The 17,704-nt window shown below is 59.6% G+C and overlaps 1 protein-coding gene across 8 annotated transcripts; it reads right to left on the reverse strand.

Moving 5' to 3' along the window:
* Positions 1-1,843: 1,843 nt before the first annotated feature.
* On the reverse strand, positions 1,844-12,355 carry Meis3 (Meis homeobox 3). 8 transcript variants are annotated; one of them, XM_021245952.2, is made up of 14 exons: positions 12,202-12,355; positions 10,642-10,817; positions 10,090-10,249; positions 9,946-9,996; positions 9,313-9,363; positions 9,045-9,143; positions 7,407-7,481; positions 6,617-6,728; positions 6,299-6,447; positions 5,519-5,595; positions 5,372-5,442; positions 5,202-5,285; positions 4,313-4,379; positions 1,844-2,270 (listed from the first exon to the last, which is right to left on the reverse strand). In XM_021245952.2, exons 1-13 carry the CDS (start codon positions 12,211-12,213, stop codon positions 4,330-4,332), a joined length of 1,167 nt encoding a protein of 388 aa, XP_021101611.1. In that variant the 5' UTR covers positions 12,214-12,355; the 3' UTR covers positions 1,844-2,270; positions 4,313-4,329. The 8 variants fall into 8 exon arrangements, with proteins under 8 accessions (XP_021101611.1, XP_021101608.1, XP_004867114.1 ...); XM_021245949.2 differs by having other exon boundaries at positions 9,045-9,194; positions 12,202-12,354; XM_004867057.4 differs by lacking the exon at positions 7,407-7,481 and having other exon boundaries at positions 5,372-5,430; positions 12,202-12,354.
* Positions 12,356-17,704: the final 5,349 nt, after the last annotated feature.

Below are 17,704 nucleotides of genomic sequence, written 5' to 3' on the forward strand. Positions count from 1 at the left end.
TGGGGCTCAGGGCCATAACAGCCAGAAGTGACCAAGGGCATCCAGGGCAGAAAGTGGGGACAGAAAGGGTGACAGTGGGCCGGGGATGAAGCTCAGTGGTTCCACCGCCTGCCTCACAAGTGTAAGGTCCCAATTTTGATCACTGGTACCAAGAAAAGAACAGGTGGGCCAGGGATTTAGCTCAGTGGTTCTGCCACCTGCCTCACAAGCAGAAGGACCTGAGTTCGATCCCCGGTACAAAAAAAGAACAGGTGACAGGACAAGCACAACAGGGCTGCAAGTGTGCAGTTGCGGGGCTCCTGCCTCTGGTGACCTGGGGGTGGGGCGGCAGCCCGGACCAAGGTGGAGGGGAGGACCCAAGCCGGCATCTCCCTGCAGCAAGTGTCCAGGTCCTCGCAGATGAGGCCCTGCTCGGGGCTTTGTGGTGTCTCGGGCCAGCAGCTGTGAGATGAGCTGCAGCCACCAATGCCAGCCCCGCACCTGGCATGGCAGAGAGAAGAGCCACCAAGTAGGGCAGGGACTGGGTCTCCAAGCTGAGGCTCAGTCCCAGGGTTGGGTCCTCAGCTGCACCATGAGGCCTGGGGCTGCCATGCTGGCCTCCATGGCCCAGGGGCACAAAGCAGGGCATGGGGCCAGCTCTGCCCTGCCCTGGGGCCACACAGGATGTTTCAGGGTGGCACTGGGCGACTGTGTTTCATGAGCTTTGTTGGGGGACCAGCAAGGCCACATGCCGACTGTGGGTGTCAGTCTGGCCTGTGTCCTGCGGCACCCCCTGGGTGTGAGTGTGTGAACACGGGTGTGTGTGCACCAGAAGGAGCATCCTGGCATCAGTACAAATGTGTGAGAGTTAGTACAAGTGTGTATGGAAATGTGAATGTATGCTTGCCCATGTGTGAATATTGAATGTGCAAAAGACCAGATTTGAGGAGACGGTGACAGAGGCTGCTTGACAGACCAGGTGCCGGGGTGAGACACACCAGAGGGACACAGCCAACCAGGGAGGGACAGTGGAGCTGGGCTTGGGGGTGCACACCTGTAATCCTAGCACGCAGGAGGATTGCCCTGAGTTCAAGGCCAGCCTGGGCTACACAGAGACCCCCCCCGATTCAAAAAACCAAAAAGAAAAAAAAGGAAGGGGGCCGGGGATTTAGCTCAGTGGTTCCAGTACCTGCCACGCAAACACAAGATCCCGAGTTCGATCCCCAGTACCAAAAACCAAAAAAGCCCCCAAAGCAGTCCTCGAGCCCCAGGCAGGAGCTGGGTCCAAACACAGCCACCATCCTGTATCCTTCAGCCCCATCTCCCACAGTGTCAATCACAGCACCCTGCGTGCCGTCAAAAGTGGATGCTTCCTCTCCCCTAGAATGGGGATCGGGGGCACCTGACCTTGGGGCTTCCATGGCCGAGAGCATCCAATTTCCATAAGGATGTGCTGAGGACCCTGCATCCCCACCATGTTCCTGGGAACAAACTGTGCAGCTTCCTGTTGGTGAGAGCCACTGTGTCATTCACCCTGGTTGTCCTTGTGGTCAGCCAGCCACACTGTGCAAGCAGGCCCCCTGCTGACTACTAGCTGACAGCAGATACACAGCATGGCCCTGCTAAAACTGCCAGAGCTGCCCAGCCCTGCCTAGTGGAAAATACCAACCACCAGCATGGTGAGGTTAAAAATGTTGACATTTTGAAGTTTTAGGGCAGCTTTTGTTACACACCACTAACTAACTGATACACAAGGATGCTCAAGCAGAGAGCAGGATACAGACTATTGGTTATCATTACTATTTGTGGTTCTTGGGCTTCAGTGAGAATTTGAACTCTTGGAAGAGACACAAGAACTAATTGGTGGATTTGTATATTTAAGATTTTATCATTAAAAAAAGGTAGAAGACATCAGAGAAGGAAGGTGGGAGAAGGAGAAGGGGGAGTGGAGTGGGAGGATGAAGGAATCTCCCCAAATGTCAGATCCGGGTGACCCTCCTTCCCTGATAGCCCCAGCCCACCCCCAGTCCCTTCTCTGTCCCACAGGTGGGGCCCCAAGCCACTGGCATCTGCAGCCAGGCCCAGGCCTGGGCAGACAGCAGTGGGGGCAGGGCTGGAGGCCACGTCTCTGTCTTTGAGAGGCCCTCAGGCGGACGCTCAGGTCCCCATGTCCTGGGGGCCCCAGGGAGGTAGGCGTTGAGCAGAGGGGCTGAGGAGCTGGAGTTCTGGAGCCACAGGGCCGTGGGGACCGAGCAGGTGCCAGGCCGGTGGTCACGGTCCAGAGGCAGGGTCTGCGGTGAGGATGGAGGGGCCGCTCAGCATGGAGGGGCAACCCAAAGTGAGGTGGATGCAGAGAGGGACCAAGGACAGTAGGGGAGGGGCTGCAGCAGGACAGGAGCAGGACAGGGATGGGCAGAGAGACAGGCAGCTGCAGAGAGGTGAGAAAGATGAGGGGGAGAATCACGGAGGAACAGGTGGAAAGAAGTGATGCGTGCAGAGACAGCACAGAGGAGCTGGGCGTGATGATGCATGCCTGTCTTCCCAGCACTCAGGAGGCTGAGGCAAGAGGATTGAAAGTTTGAGCCCAGCATGGGCCACTCAGTGATTTAGCAAGATCTTGCCTCAAAATTTAAAAAAAGGCTGGGGATTTAGCTCAGTGGTTTCGCCACCTGCTGCACAAGTGCAAGGACCCAAGTTCGATCCCCGGTACAAACAAAAAAAAATGGGTGCAGCTGGGGATGTAGCTCAGTGATTGAGAAGGCTTTGTATTCAATCCCCAGTTCCTAAAGAAAGAGAGGTGAAGGGCCAGGGATTTAGCTCAGCAGCATAGTGCCTGCCTGGCAGGCAAAATGTCCTGAGTTCAGTCCTCGGTACCAAAAAAAAAGAGAGGTGAAAGAAAGAGAGACAGAGATGGAGATGGGGGGGAAGGAGAGAGGGGAAGGGAGGGTGACAAGCCCCCATCACTATGGACCCCAGAGGCCACCTGCCGGGCCTAGGCCAGGTCCCCCATGTGTGCGGAGGGGTCCTAAACACCCTGGGCCTTTGAAAATGCTGTCCCTGCTGCCAGACACCCCATTCTCCAAAGTCAGTGACCCCGGAAGCCCTCCTGGAGCCCCACAGTCCCGGTGAGACTCCCCCTCCTCTGGGAAGCCCTCCAGCCCTGCTTCTGGCCTGGCAGTGATGGGGCCTGTGGGCTCCTTGGCTGCTAGTCTCCAGTGCTGCCTGCTCTGGGCCACCACTGTCTGCAAATGGTCCATCCCCCACTGCACCGAGGGCCCTATGGGGCCAGGGCTGGGCTGTCCTGCTCACTGCTGGCCACAGGGTCTTGGATGTCCACTGAATCTGTAGGTGGATGGATGCTGAGGGAAGGAGTTTGGCCTCTGCCCAGAAGGCACTAGGGAGCTGCAGAGGGTTTAATCCAGGGAGGATCAAGATCTGATCTGTGCTTAGAAACTCTGGGCTCTGCTCACTTCAGCAGCACATACACTAAACTCCAGGCTGAAGCTGCCTCCCTGCCCCACCTTCACACATGCTGTTCCTGCTGCTGTTCCTGGCAGGATAAGCCTGCATAAGTGACTGCTCTCTGAGTTTCAGTTTTCTCACCTGTAAAATGAAAACAGAATAATCTCTCCCTCTTGGGGCTGTCTAAAGTACTCCCATGATGCCAGATCTGAGGAAGTCACCTGGGAGAGTGAGAGGTTGCATCTACTATCTTCACCCCACTGCTATCCAGCAGACTCCTACTCCTCCTGCAGTGCCCTATCTGGAGGTCACTTCCTCTAAGTGGTCTCCCTGCTACCCCAGAGGTAGTGGTGATGGGAAAGCTATGGTTTATCGTTTCAGCTGTGGCCCTGGGTGTCATTGGTTTCTGATGTCCACTTCCAGACAAGACCAGTCTTCTCAAGAGCCAGACTACCTGAGGCACGTCAGGGCAGGAGCGAGGGTTTAACTGTGTTTGGAGATGGATGGATGGAGACTGGGTACAGAGATGGGTGGGGTGGGTACATAGGTGGGTGAGCGGCTGGATAGATGGGATGTGTGGATGAGGAGGTGCTGGTGGGTGGGTGGATGGATGCATGGGTAACTGGGTGGGTGGATCACTGTGGAGGTGGATAGGTGAGGCGGTAGAAGGGTGAATGGAGTGAGTGTGTGAATGGACGGTGGAAGGGTAGCGAGTTGGTAGGTGAGTGCTGTGGGAAGGAAGGATGGTGGGTGGGTGGTGGGTGATGAACTGTCTTCCCACCAAGCCCTTCAGGGACCCAGGCCCTGCATGGAGTCGGGAAGTCTAGGAAAGGTGTGCTAGGTGCACAAGCCCGCGGCCATGGACACTCACGCTTCAGACTCCAGCCTCTATAGGTAATGCCACTCTCCTTCTAAGTTCAAACTCATCCCCACTGGGCCTGGGAGACAAAAGAGGACGGTCAGTGGGTCCTCCCACCCACAGAGTCCCTAAGTCCCTGCACCCTTTCCTGCACCCCTTTGTTCTTCCGTGGGAGACTGTCATATTTTAAGAGGGAGCTGGCCCTTTAAGAATGAATGGAAACCTGGGTGCAATGATGCTTGCAATCCCAGCTATTTGGAAGGACCAGGGAGGCTGAGGCAGGAGGATCACTTGTGCCCAGGAGCTGGAGACCCTGTCTCAAAATAAGGGGAGGGGCATGGTGGCACACACCTGTAATCCCAGTACTTGGGAGGCTGAGGCAGGGGAATAGCCGGAGTTCAAGGCCAGCCTGGGCTACATAGTGAGTTCAAGGCCACTCTGAACTACATAGCGAGACCCTCCAAAAAAAAAAGTGTGCTTGGGTGTAGGGTGTAGCTCAGTGGCAGAGCATGTGCTTATTATGCTCAAAGCCCAGGGTTCCATGCCAGCACCAAGAAAAAGAAAAGAAAAAAAGGAAAAGGCAAAGAAAATGCAGAGACTTTCAGTGTGGTGGGTTGAGCATGGAAGATGTGAGCATTGTAAGGAAAAGGTGGGGAGGGCCGGGGATTTAGCTCAGTGGTTCCGCTGCCTGCCTGCCTCGCAAGCGCAAGGTCCCGAGTTCGATCACCGGTACCAAAAAAAAGAGAAGGTGGGGACCGGCAAAATGCCATCGCAGTCTTCCGTTTTGTTCCCCTATGCAAATGAAGTGTTTATTATTCATGAACCGAATCTCAGAAGGTGGGACATCCGTTTAGAGGCGGGGGCTGGTCGAGGGCGGGGCCATAGGAGGGGCGGGGCTTACCCGGGGGCCGGACAGTCAGGTGCGGCTGCGTCTCCGCGTAGCCAGCCACGGGCTGGCCATCTGGGCTGAAGGCTGCACCCTGGCCTGAGAAGGGGTCGGCGCAGGCTGAGGCCCCAGGCTCTGTCTGCCCGGCCTGGCTCAGCGCCGCGGCCTCCCCGCCCGCCGCCTACCTGTGCGGTTGGACTGGTCGATCATGGGCTGCACGATGCGTCTCCGCGCGTTGATGAACCTGGGGAGGCGGCTGAGTCGGAGCGGTGCGGAGGGCGCGGCTCGGCGTCAGCACCGCGGACAGCGCCCCGCCCCCGCCCGCCACTCACCAGTTGTTCACTTGCAGGATGGTGAGCCCGGTGTCCTGCGCCAGCTGCTTCTTCTGCTCCTCGGAGGGGTATGGGTGCTGCGGCCACCACAGGAGTCACCCGCCTGGTCCCCAAGGCAGTGACTCCACCGCGCCTCTTCCAGCGAGTGGGGCGCATCGCCGGGGGGCGGGGCAGCCCGGAGTCTCGGTCCCGGCTGCGCCTCTCCCTCTGCCCGACTTATCCAGTACCGGGAATTGAGCCCAGGCTCTCATACCGAGCTACATCACTAGCCTTCTGTTTTTTAAGGATAAGTCACCCAGGCTGAGTTCAAACTTGCAGTTCTCCTGCCTCAGCCTCCCACAGTGCTGGGCTTACCGACTCGAATCCAGCTAAGTCTCTATCTTGTTCTGACTGCCCCTCTCCATCTCTGTCTTTTCTCTTTGTCAGCCTCTCCCTGTCTATTTTCCCGCCACTCTCCATGGGACAGTGTGGTGCACTGGTTAAGGCCAGACTGCCTGAGTTTGAAACCACTTCTGCTTGTGTGGCCTTGAGCAAGTCCCCTAACCTCTCTGGGCAGATCCCAATGGAGCCTCCCTCCCCGATGTTGGGTCGGTGGGCTGTGGGGAGCCCTGGGCAAGTGGGGACCCCTAGGAGCGCCCTGCACCCAGGGAAGGCTGGGCTTCGCTCTGCCCTCCCAATCCATGCGCATCTCTCCAGTCGCCCTCCAGTCTCACCCCGGGCCCTCCTGCCTGGCCTTTGTGGCCCTGCCAGCATCCCCATGGCCCCGGCAGCAGGACTGACCGACAGGTGCTGGAACAGCCAGGCCCGCATGATGTTGGTGGCCACTTTGGGGAAGATGCCCCGCTTCTTGTTCCGCCGCCGCTCCTGGTCCAGCTCCTCGTCCTCTCCCCCAGAACTGGGCGAGGCCACGCCCGTGTCCAGCCCGTCTCCTGGAGCAGAGACAGGCACACTGCACCGGTGGGCAGCAAGGCTCGGGGACCGTGCGGCCCAGGACCTTCACCCGAGGCCCTGGCCTCACGGCCCACGTGCCCTGCAAGTCCACTCGCGGCCTAACCTCAAGCCTGCCCACCTTTCCCCGCTGCCCCCCAACTTTCTCACCTTGGTCGCTGGCGTTGTCCCCACTCTGCGAGGCCAGGCCCCCACTGGATGGGCCTGGGGTCCCCAGACGCACAGACCCACTGTCCTCTTGGTCTCTGATCCATGCATTATCCTCGAGAACAAGAGCTGGGAGTCAGTGCCAAACCTCGGGGAGCCGCAAGGCACGGGGACTGTGGGCCCCAGAGCTGGGAACCCTTCGGGGGGAAGCCAGCTGTGTCATTTGGGGCAAGTCACCTCACTGCTCTGTGCCTCAGTTTCCTCAACTAGAAAGTTCAAGACGACAGCAGTGTCTGCCCACAAGAACTCGGCAAGCTGATTTATGGAAAGGGGAGCGGCGATCATGCAGCCTGCACACCTAGTGGAGATCCTGGGGCGGGGAGTGTTCGGAAGGAGGCTGCACCCCTGTGGGAGCAGCACCCCGCTTATCTCCTGACCGTGCCGCAGGGTCTGGGCATAACCCTGTCATCAGCTCATTAACATTTCTGCAGCAAAGTGAATGAATATTTAACTAAGTGGAATAAATAAAGGCTATAAATAGCCTCTCATTCGTTCAGGTCAGATTTTGCTGCCAAGTGATTTTGCACTAACTTAGCGGGGGAAAGAAAGTCCAAAGTCTGAGTTTTCAGGGATTCTAGGAGCTCAAAACTGCAGATGAAGGAACCCGGGGCTGTATTTTCTTTACCCAAACTGGGCCCCACTTTGGGGAACTTGACAATGTGCTGGATTTGCCCTCTGCCCTGGCCCTGTGCCCCCAGGAAGCCACCCACCCATTGCCCCCCATCTGGATTACTTTGTGCCTTGGCTCAAGATGGGGTTCACAGCTGGGCATGGGGGATGCACACCTATAATCCAAGCACCGTGGAGTCTGAAACAGGAGGATTGCAAGTTTGAGCCCAGCTTGGGCAATTTAGTGACTTAGCAAGACCCTGGCTCAAAATAAAAAATAAGAAAGGCGGGCTGGGCCCGGGGATTTAGCTCAGTGTTTTCACCACCTGCTGGCAAGTGCAAGGACCCGAGTTCGATCCCCAGTACCAAAAAAAAAAAAAGAAAGGCGGGCTGGGGCTTTAGCTCAGTGGCACTGCACCTGCCTCACAAGCGCAAGGTCCTGAGTTCGATCCCTGGTACCAAAAAAAAAAGCCTGGGCCACTATCAGGCCACCCTACAATCTCTCGCTCTGGCTCTGGCAATTGGCACATTTCCCACCCTGGAGACCTGGGGACAAACAGCCGCCTGAAGTTCCTGCCCCAGTGCCCTCCTGCCCTCCATCCTGGCCGCGTGACCACAGGCACCTTCATATCACCCTCATGGGGAATCTGCGTGTTCCCAAAGGACTCAGAGCCGCTCTCTCCCGGGTCTGAGGGTCAGTTCGGAATCGTGGGCTGAGCTGTGGACACTGTGGCTGTCACCTGGGATCTGAGGGGCTGCTGGGAGCCTGAGGTGAAGAGCCTGAGGCTGTCCTGGGCTTCTGGTGGCACCAAAGTGAGCGTGACCCCCTGAGTGTGCCACTGGTGGGTGTCCAAGGTGTCCCCAGAGAGTGTGTGGCTACTGTGACTCCCACGAAAGTGGGTTTATGACTCCAAGAGGACATTGGGTGGGTGTGGCCAGCGGGGACCGTCACACAAGTGTGCCGAGGCTGTGAGGTCTGACTAGGAGCCTCTCAGGGACTGGTCCCCAGTTGTCACATCCAGAGGTTCTCACTGAGCACCAGGCCACTCTGACCCGTGTGCACTGCCCCGACCTGAGCTGCTGGGCCTGTATCTGACATCACGTGTTGCACCACAGCTGTGAGTGGTGACACTGACCACCAGGTGTGGCCCTCAGGGGACCTTCCCCCAGCTGTCGCTTTTCTATCTCCATGTGTGTCTGTGGGGAGTCAGGAGGCTCATGGCTGCCCTATGTGTCACTGTTGTCAACGAGACTGCACCACAGCCACCTGTCAGATGATGCTGTCCTGCCCACAGGGCTGTGTTCAAACCCGGGGGGCTGTGCGGAAAACCTGTGCCCGGCTGTCATGTGCTTGTGTGCAGGCACCATGCCCTGTGGGGTCCGAGCATGGCTGGAGGCTGTAGTGTCACCGGCGCTCACTCTAGAACACTGCTGCTGAATCAGCGACCAGGTCTACACTGCTGTCCCGAGGCCCAGGTGTGTCAGGACGTCATGGGTGCTGTCCTCTGCCGTGTAGCTGGGACCGGGGGCTCGGTGTGAGCCTGCATGGGTGCAGCTGAGCCTGGGTGTGGTGTCGGCAGCTGTCGGTGTGCGGCCCGTGTGTGCCCTTGTGCAGCTGTTGTGTGGTCGGCATGTGACCTTGTGCTGTGAGTGCCCCCTGGCTGGCTGAACCTGAGGCGCTGCGGTATGTTGTGGACCCCCTGCCATGTCCAGCCCGGGCTCTGGTGGCCAGGTGACACGTGACGCCCCGTCTGGGACCCACCTGGTCTGGGAGGCTGGGGCAGGAGGCTGGGAAGTCCTCCAGATCCTCCCTGCAGCCACTGTCCCGCTCCTCGATGACCAGGTCGATGGGCATCTTTCCCTTGAGGCAGGTGATGTAGCGGTGACAGAAGTTGTCGCACAGGTCGTGGACCTGGGGGGGCACCGGGGTACTGGGGGGACCACCCGGGGGCCAGGGCTGGGGTGCTGGGGGCAGGGTGGCATGGCGTGGGAGGACCGGCGAGGGGCTGGGGCAGGCAAGACGCGCTCACCTTCTCCAGCTCCAGCAGGTGGAACCGCAGCACCTGGATGGCCTGGATCATCTGCAAGGGCAAAGGGGCAGGAACGGAGCTCAGTATGCCAGACAGAGCAAGAGGGGACACAGTGGGCAGAGAGAAGGACAGAGACACAAAGCCAGCATGCAGGGGGCGAAAGAAAGAGACAGAGACAGAGAGAGAAAAGTCCACCCCAGGAGTGATCTGGTATGCAGCATGCCTGCCCAGCTCACACCCTGCTGGTCCGTCCTCCCCCCCACCCCACCGTCAAATCACATTTCCCAGAGTCCTTTGCCAAACAGTTTGGCCAACAGGAAGCCCTGAAGGGAGCTTGGGGCCAGAGAGGGAGCAGCCCCAGTACTTCTTCCTCCCTCCTCCCCCTTCGTGTCCTCCTCCCCTCCCTCTCACAAAGGAGGACTGAGGCTTAGGGGGCACCACCTACCCTGGCTCACAGAGCCAGAGAGTGGCAGAGCTGGGATTTGAACTCAGGCCACAGGGTCCTGTTCTCAGACTCTAGGCTCTGCTGGTTGTAAATGGGCAACAATGCTGTAGTGTGAGGTGAGGGTCTCCTCTCTGCTCCACCCAGCCCACCAAGGATATGGCGGAGGGCCCGAGAGGGCCAGGGCTCACCAGATTGTCCAGCTCTGGGTTGGAGGAGAAGAGGGGCCTCTCGGAGCGGACCTGGGGGGAAGAGAGAGACCAGTGAGCTCAGCACCCGGGTCCCACCTGCCCTGTGGTTCTCCTGACACCCTGCAGGTGGATGGCCCTGCTCACCTGCTTGGCAAAGGCAGCGATGTCCTCGTTGAAGGAATCGGAGGAGCAGACATCGCCGCCGGGGGGCGCACCCAGCCCAGTTCCCGCCCCATCTCGGGGTGAGCATGTGGCCAGCTCACATTTCTCAAACACCAGGGCTAGCAGCGGGAAGAGTGGGTGTCTGGGGAGGAGGGGGAGCAGAGGGCTCGTGAGGGGAGCTGTGATCAGATGTGATGGCACATGCCCACTGTCCCAGCTCTCGGGAGGCCGAGGCAGGTGGATTACAAGCTTGAGGCCAGTCTGGTTCATACAATGCGTTCAAGGCCAGCTTGACTATATAATGAGATCTTTTCCTCCAGAGAGAGGGAGAGAGAGAGAGAGAGAGAGAAAGAGAGAATATGAAGAGAGGTGGTATAGGGGGAACTGGGAGGAAACAAGAGACCCAGAGAAAGGACTTGGACAGTGACACAGAAAGACGCGACACACGGAGAGGAGCAGACCCAGCGAGAGAGCAACAGGGCAGTGGCTGCAGGGACTCAGGAAGCCCTGGGAGCTTCCGTATGTCCCACTCACCCATAGATCTCATCCTTCTCCCTCTTCAGGCCGTCACTGTCCAGGCCTGGGGGCGGGGGCAGCCGGTGGGGGCCATAGGGCCCGGGGGCTCTGGGTGCCGGGGGCGCCACCTCTGAGAAGCCAGCCAGGGCTGCTGTGCCATCCACGATGCCTGGGTAGTGGGGCAGCTCATCGTACTGGGGGGAGATGAGAGGGGCCCCGGCACGTCAGCACCCCAGGACCCAGCCAGCAGCCAGAGCCAGGGGATGCGCCCTCCATCGCCCACTGTCCAAGCCCCCACCTCTTAACCCCTAGTGTCCCAGGGAGCGGTGGTGGGGCACAGATCGAGTGGCGTCCCAAGGCCTTTCCCTGTGCCCTGGGCTGTGAGAAATGTCCCATCCGGATTCCCAATGTGTGGCAGGAGGACTGGGAGGAAGAGACCCCGCCAGGTCAGGGTGGGGGTTGGGGCAGCTGGCTGTTAGCAGCCAGGGGAGGGAAGGGAGCAGAGATTCAGACACGGAGAGATGGGGTCACCAGGACATGTCCCATGGGAATGCGGCACTGTTTGCACATCGGTCTCCCTCATCCATCACACTTTCCAGATGTCAGATTTGCACACCCGAGTGTCTTCACACATGTCACACCCTTTCCCCATGGGACTCCAGCACACGCGGATGGATGCAGCGCACACTCCTGTGTGTCACACATGCACAACTCAGATGCACATCAGGACCGGGAGGCTGCGTGCCACACCCCTGGAGTCACCAGCCACCCCCCACACAGCCCACAGCCAGGCAGAGGAATGGAAGAGTGACCGCTGGGACATTCAGCACCATGCCTGGCACGCGTCAGTAAACATGTGTGGAAGGATAGGACAGACACTCGTGCAAACAGCCTGGAGAAACAAGAGCATGAGGTGACATTTCCTGGTCCTGTGACCCCAGAACCACTCACGGGGAGGGCAGAGGGTCCCTTCCATCACCGGGCCAAACCCTGACCTTGGTGATGAAGACATGGAGCCTCCAGGGGGCACAAGGACTGGCACAAGGGGAGACAAGTGTCCTGCTGCCGCTCTGCCTCCGACCCTGGGCAGACCTGGCCCCCAGGCGGGCCCTGTACATCTGTCTCCTTCCTCTCCCCAATGCTGCTCCTCTCCTAACTTCTCCAGAGCTCCGAAGTTGAATCCAACTGCTCCCCAATGCTCCTCAGCTCCCAGGACAGGGTCCTCACCTCCTCCACGCTCCCGTCCCCCACCCTCCAAGGTGAGTGCTCCTCTCCTCCCTCACCTCTTGCTGTCACTGAGAGCCCGAAGACAGCAGCGTCCCTCGCCAGCAGCCCGGTGAGACCCACCTCTCCCACACTGTCCCCTCCCCTAACCTGAGGTGGCCAGGTCGCAAACAAAAGTAGACCAGAAGCAGCAAAGGAGGGGGACGGGTGGAGGGTGGAGGTATAAAGGGCTGAGGTGGAGAGGACCCGGGGACAGAAAGAGGGGACACAGGGGGTGGCTGGTGCCGAGGGGCAGAGAGGGAGTCAGGGAGACAGAGGGACAGAGGGCGGGAGAGAGGGGTCCCTCACACCTACCCTCCGGGCCATGGGCGGGGAGGGCGCGGCCCGCTGCAGCCCCAGGCCCACAGCGTCGCTGGGTGGCGGAGGGGGGGTCCCCGGCCCCCCACGGCCTCAGCGGGGCGCGCCAGGCGGGGCGGCGGCTCGGAGCATGGGCCGGGCCAGCGGGGTCACGGCTCGGGGCTCATGGCGGGGCGCGGGCCGCGGGGGTCGCCAGGCCCCGCCCGGGCCCCGTCCCGCCCGGGGCTGCGGGACCGAGGCGGCCGCTACGCGCGGGTCAGACCGGGCGGGGGCGGCTCCCAGTGCTCGGCCGGCGGCTCCCTCCCTCCCGTCTCCTCCGCTCCGCTCCCCGCTCGCTCCTCTGTGGTCACATCCGGAAGTTCCACCGCGGAGGCGAGGAGATGCTTAACCCGCTGTCCGCCGGCGGCGGGGCGGGGGCCGGGGCGGGCCGGGGCGGGGCGGCAAGGAGGAGGGGCGGGGCCGTGAGGGGCGGGGTCTGGGATGGGGCGGGAGGAGGGGGGGTCTGGCCGGCAAGGGCGGAGCCGAGGACGGGGCGGGCAGCTGGGAGGAGGGGCGGGGCTCGAGGGGGTGGAGCCTAGGACAGGACGGGAGGGAGGAGGGGCGGGGCGACCTGGGCCCTCCCTCACCGGACCACGCCCCTGCCTCGCCCCTCTCTCCTCCCCCCTTCCCCTGCCCCTCCCTCTCCGCCGGCCCCTCCCCCGTCTCCCCTACTGTCCCCCTCCCTTTCCCTCCTCTTGCCGGCCCATCTTCTCCGCCTCCCCTCTCCCCCCCTCCCCGCCCATCCCTGCCCTAGCCCTTCCCCCTCCTCCTGCCCCAGCGCTTCTGGCCCGCCACCGCCCACCCTGTGGCCTTTGTACTCCAGGTTTCCAGGATACAACTAACCCTGTCCCCCTCCTCGGCCACCGGCCTCCGACTGGCTCCCCCCACCCTTGCCACCCTTCCTGCCCCTCCAGTCTCCATGGTTCTCCTCTCTGGGAGACAGGATCAGAGAGAACAGGAGGCAAGAAGGAAGCCAAACTCCCATACTTTAGTTTTTCTTCTTGGTCCCTTTCCCTTTCTTCCCTGAGAAACAAGGACACCGTGTGTGCGCGCGCGTGCGTGTGCATGTGTGTGTGTGCGTGCGTGTGTGTGTGTGTGTGTGTGTGTGCATGTGTGTTATCCCTCTGCCCGCCTTGACCCCTGCCTTTAGAGGGTCCATGTTCTGAAGCCCCGCAGCTGTTGTCAGGGGGCTGTGGTGTCCCCAAACTTGGGGGTAAATTGTGGGTCGTGTGAGAGGGGCCTGCATCGCTTAGCTAACCTTAAAACAGCTTTGAAACGGGCGTTCCAATGAGACAGGGTCAAGGGTTTGTGCAGTGCAATTTCCTGAGCACCTACTAAGTGCTGGGTGGTGTTCTGGGGACATTGCAGAGAGCAAAAGACTAACTTCTGGGCCTTATGTTGCCCAAGGTCTGCTCAGGATGGGAGGAGGGAGGAGAAGCAGTGACAGATGTGTAAGTGTGAACTGCTGCCCGGGAGTGGCGAGCATTCTGAAATAGGACAGAATAAAACAGGTCATGGGCTGGACAGGGATAGCCCTCAGCCGTGGTGGCCTGGGACCTGTGAGTGGCCTAGGGAGGGGGGACACAGACCCAGACAGAGGGGGACAGAAACACCAGGGAGGGAAGAAGAGACTCACGAGGGGGGGTGGGTGTGTGAGTGGCCCCTGGCCCCACAGCAGGGGCACCGCGGTGGCTCAGCACTCCCCAGGTGGTGAGTGGAGGTTGTGAGGGAGGACAGAAGAGGACACTGGCCTAGTCCTCAGGCCCCTGGGTTGCCTGCCCACCCACAGGCTCCCAGGAGCTCCTCCCCTGGTGTCTGTCCATCGCTCTCCTTCGCTGCTGTCTCCCCGCTGTCTTTCCAGCCCACACACAGCTAAACCAACCTGGGGCCAGGCCCATGGTCTCCCCGGAAATTGGCTGGCTGCAGCTCAGCCCAGCCCTGCCCTCTTCAACTGCTGCATCCTGCAGGACAGATAACAGAGGACATACTTGGCTCTGGGGCCTGGGCTGAGGCTGGGGTCCCCACCCAATGTCCTGCAGGAGATGCTGGCCCTTTAAGGAAGGTTCTGCGGGCCCTGATTCCTGAGGTACACCAGGGAGCAGACAATTAATTAAAGTCACTTTTTAATTAAAGATGCAAAGCTCTCCTGCCTGTCCTGTCCCTCCTCAGCTGAGATTCAGGGTGGGCCCAGAGGTCTGGGGTCCAGGCCTTGGGGTATGTGTGCGTGGGGGGGGGTGCTGAGGTCCCCTTGTCTGGCTTCCTCTGAACACAGTGGCCTCATGGGAGAGTCCCAGCCCTCCTGGGGGTGAGTGGACAGCAGAGAGGGGTGGGAGGGGTGGAGGACAGAGGGAGGGGGCTGCGGCCACCATGGCCCAGGGCTCAGAGGACCCTGCAGCCCCCAAACAGGAAAAGGGCTTAGACTCAGGGGCACCAATCTTTTCAATGAATGAAAGGGTGCAGTGCTGTGAAGGGAAGAACAGGAGCCTGAGGTGACCCGCAGGGACTGCAGGGAGGAGGGGCGGCGTTGCCTAGTGTACCTCTCACACGCGCCTGTACATGCACACACGCACACACGCACACAAACACAAATGCCCTGCCGGCCTCTCCTGAGCCAGCTCCCTTACTCTGCCCTCAGTCCTTGTCTCCAGGGGATGGCAGGTGGCAGACAGGCCTGCTCTGGAGCATCGTTGGGCATCTGGAAGCAGCTTCAGGCCTGTGCTGCCCTCAGGCACAGCCGGGTGTGCATCTGGGCCCGGACAGGGGCCCTCTGTCACCCTCATTGTGGCGAAGGGAGGGTCTCAGGCCGTGCCACGCCTCTCCGCAGTCTGGAGTAGCTGGGGAATCCCAGGATGCCGCTCTGCTGCCCGGCTGGGACTCCCACCTGAGCTTAGGCCACTGCAGCAGCCGCTGTCCCCGGGGTGCCCAGCAGCCCCAGGATCCGCTATGACCAAGGCCCTGCCCAGGGCCCTTCGTGTCCTCCCTCCACCCTGCCAGCTCTGCCTCATGCTGCCCTTTGTCCACAGCTGTGCTTGTCCCCCTTCCTCTCCCAGGGGCCCAGCCTCTGTCCCCCTCCCTCACTCCTAGGCACTTTGGGTTCTGTGTCTGTGCTCAGGGTATGGGGAAGCCGCCCCTCCTCGCTCTCTCTCTCTCTCTCTCTCTCTCTCTCTCTCTCTTTCTCTCTCCCTGCCTGGGCCAAGAGTCCAGGTATCCTCTGTCTTTCTTATTTCTGTCTCTCTTTGTTTTCTCTGCTTTCCACCTCACTGCATCTCTGCCCCTGGCCATGTCCTGAGGTTCCCTGCACCCCGCTGCCCAGGCCTTCGGTAGACACACAGGCCCATGTCCCCGTCCCTCCCCTGGCTGGCCTGGCTCCAGGAGAAGGAAACATTTATCTTGGGTTCTTTTATCCGTGCTGCCGCCAGGCCATCCATCACTGCAGCCCGCGACTCTGGCGGTTCATTTGTCACTGCCGCCCCCTTCCCCTCTGCCTGCCAAGCAATCATACCATTAGCCATGGCCCAGCAGAGGCCACAGGAGGACCGGGCCCCCAGGGACCCATGCCGCCCTCTCCCAGCTCCGAGCCGTCCCCGCCCCCTCTGTCCCTTCCGCCTGGGTCTGCTTTTCTTTGCCGCTGCTCTCTGGCCACTGCGTCACGCCCTTGCCCTTTCTGAGTCCATGTCTCCCCGTCACTGCCCCCGTCTCTTCCTGACCCCTGCTGCTCTCTGTCCCTCCCAGGGGCTGGGAGGCTGCTCTGTCTCTCCCCCGCCTGCCTGAGTCTCTGGCTTCCCTCTCGGGCTTCTGTCCCTGTGTCTGCTGCTGGCCCATGGTTCTGTGCCAAGGCCCCGGCTCCACCTGTCTGTCCTCTGCTGACCCCAGCTTCCCCTCTGGACCCATCAGCCCTGACACCATCCCTCCACCTCACAGCGAAGGTCGAAGGGGAGAGGACAGGGATGCAGGGGAAACTCTGAGGACCTGAAGGTTCCCCTCTCCTCCGCCCCAGGTTTGGGTGCTCAAAATTCTTCCCTGCGGTTGTGTGTGGCAGCACATGTTTGTAATCCCAGCTTGGTGGGAGGCTGAGGCAGGAGGATCCAAGTTCAAGCCCAGCCTGGGCAACTTAATGGCTTAAGGAGGAGTCTGAGTCTAAACATAAAAAGGGCTGGGGCTGTAGCTCAGTCCAAAGGCCCTGGGTTCAATCTCTAGTACCAGAAAGAAAGAAAAAGTCCTCCCTAAGTCTCCTTCAGTCCCCATGGGAACACAAATGGGGCATGGATGAGGCGGCCGGAAGCAGCTCTCACTGGCTCCCTGGCTGGGGCCCACACGTTTTCCCACTGGAAGCAGGAGGCAGGAAGTGCCCTGGGTCTCCACCCCGCCAGCTGAACCTGCAGAGTCTGGATGGGGCCTCCATAATCACACCTGCCAATTCCCTAAAATAAATCTCCCCTCCCCACCCAGACGTGGTCCATCCGTGCAGGGGTGCGTTGCTCGCCCGTGAAAAGGACCCCAGCACTGCCATTCCCCTTCTCCTGGGGTTCTGCTTCAGTGACGGGTGTGGTGGGCAGGTCAGCCCACAGACAGGGGCTGGGGTGACTGCTAAGGAGAACAGGGTTTCCTTTTGGGGTGATTTACAAGGTTCTGGAGGGCCAGGGATTTAGCTCAGTGGTGCCACTGCCTCCCTGGTACTGCCCCCCACCAAAAAACCCCAAAAGAACAAAAAAACCAAACAAACAAGGTCCTGGAAAAAGACAGTGCAGATGACTTTCATAACTTTTTTCCCCAGTACTGGGAATTGAACTCAGGATCTTGCACTTGCCAAGCAGATGCAGCAATGCTGAGCTACATCCCCAGCCCTGGCTTTGTACATCTTGAAGATGCTAAATCCCATCGGACTGGCCACTTTCTTTTTATTTTTTATTGTTTGTGGTTTGAACCCAGGGCCTTTTTAGGCTCTCACTAAGTCACTAAGTTGCCCAGATTGGTCTCAAACTTGCGATCCTCCTGCCTCAGCCACCCAGAGTGCTGGGATTGCAAGATACACTAGCTCTAACTTTCCCCCTAAAGTGGTTACAATGGGAAAATTTGTTATGTGAATTTGGACCACAATTTCAAGACAGTTCAAGAGATAGAGATAAAAAGGGACTTGGAGGCAAGAGGCCATGGGGAGTCATGTCCGAAGATGCTACTGAATCAAGTTCACACTAACTTAGTGTTAAAACAGAACACAACTTTATTCTCTTGCAGTTCTGGAAGCCGAGTCCAAAGTCAGCGTTACTGGGTCAAAGTCAAGCTGATAGTGGGGTTGTGTCCTCTGGAGGCTCTAGAAGCAATCCATTATTGCCTCTTCTATCTTCTGGAAGTGTCTAGAAGCTTCTGGGAGTTTCAGGAAGCTTCTGAAAGCCAACATTCCTTGGGATGGAGCTGTGTCACTCCAATATGAGAAACTTTTTTATTTTTTGGAGACAGTCTC

The sequence above is a fragment of the Heterocephalus glaber genome, unplaced genomic scaffold, assembly GCF_053883595.1.
Source record: "Heterocephalus glaber isolate CG9 unplaced genomic scaffold, H.glaber_assembly_v1.0 deba00001744, whole genome shotgun sequence".
Lineage (NCBI taxonomy): Eukaryota > Metazoa > Chordata > Mammalia > Rodentia > Bathyergidae > Heterocephalus > Heterocephalus glaber.

Excerpts from the sequence above, each read along its gene's own strand:
- Meis3 (XM_021245949.2), bottom strand. Across the intron at positions 9,997-10,089 it reads TCGCTGCCTTTGCCAAGCAG|GTCCGCTCCGAGAGGCCCCT; the intron begins GTGAGCAGGGCC and ends TCTTCCCCCCAG. Across the intron at positions 6,729-7,406 it reads ATCTTGAGCCAAGGCACAAA|GATAATGCATGGATCAGAGA; the intron begins GTAATCCAGATG and ends CTTGTTCTCGAG.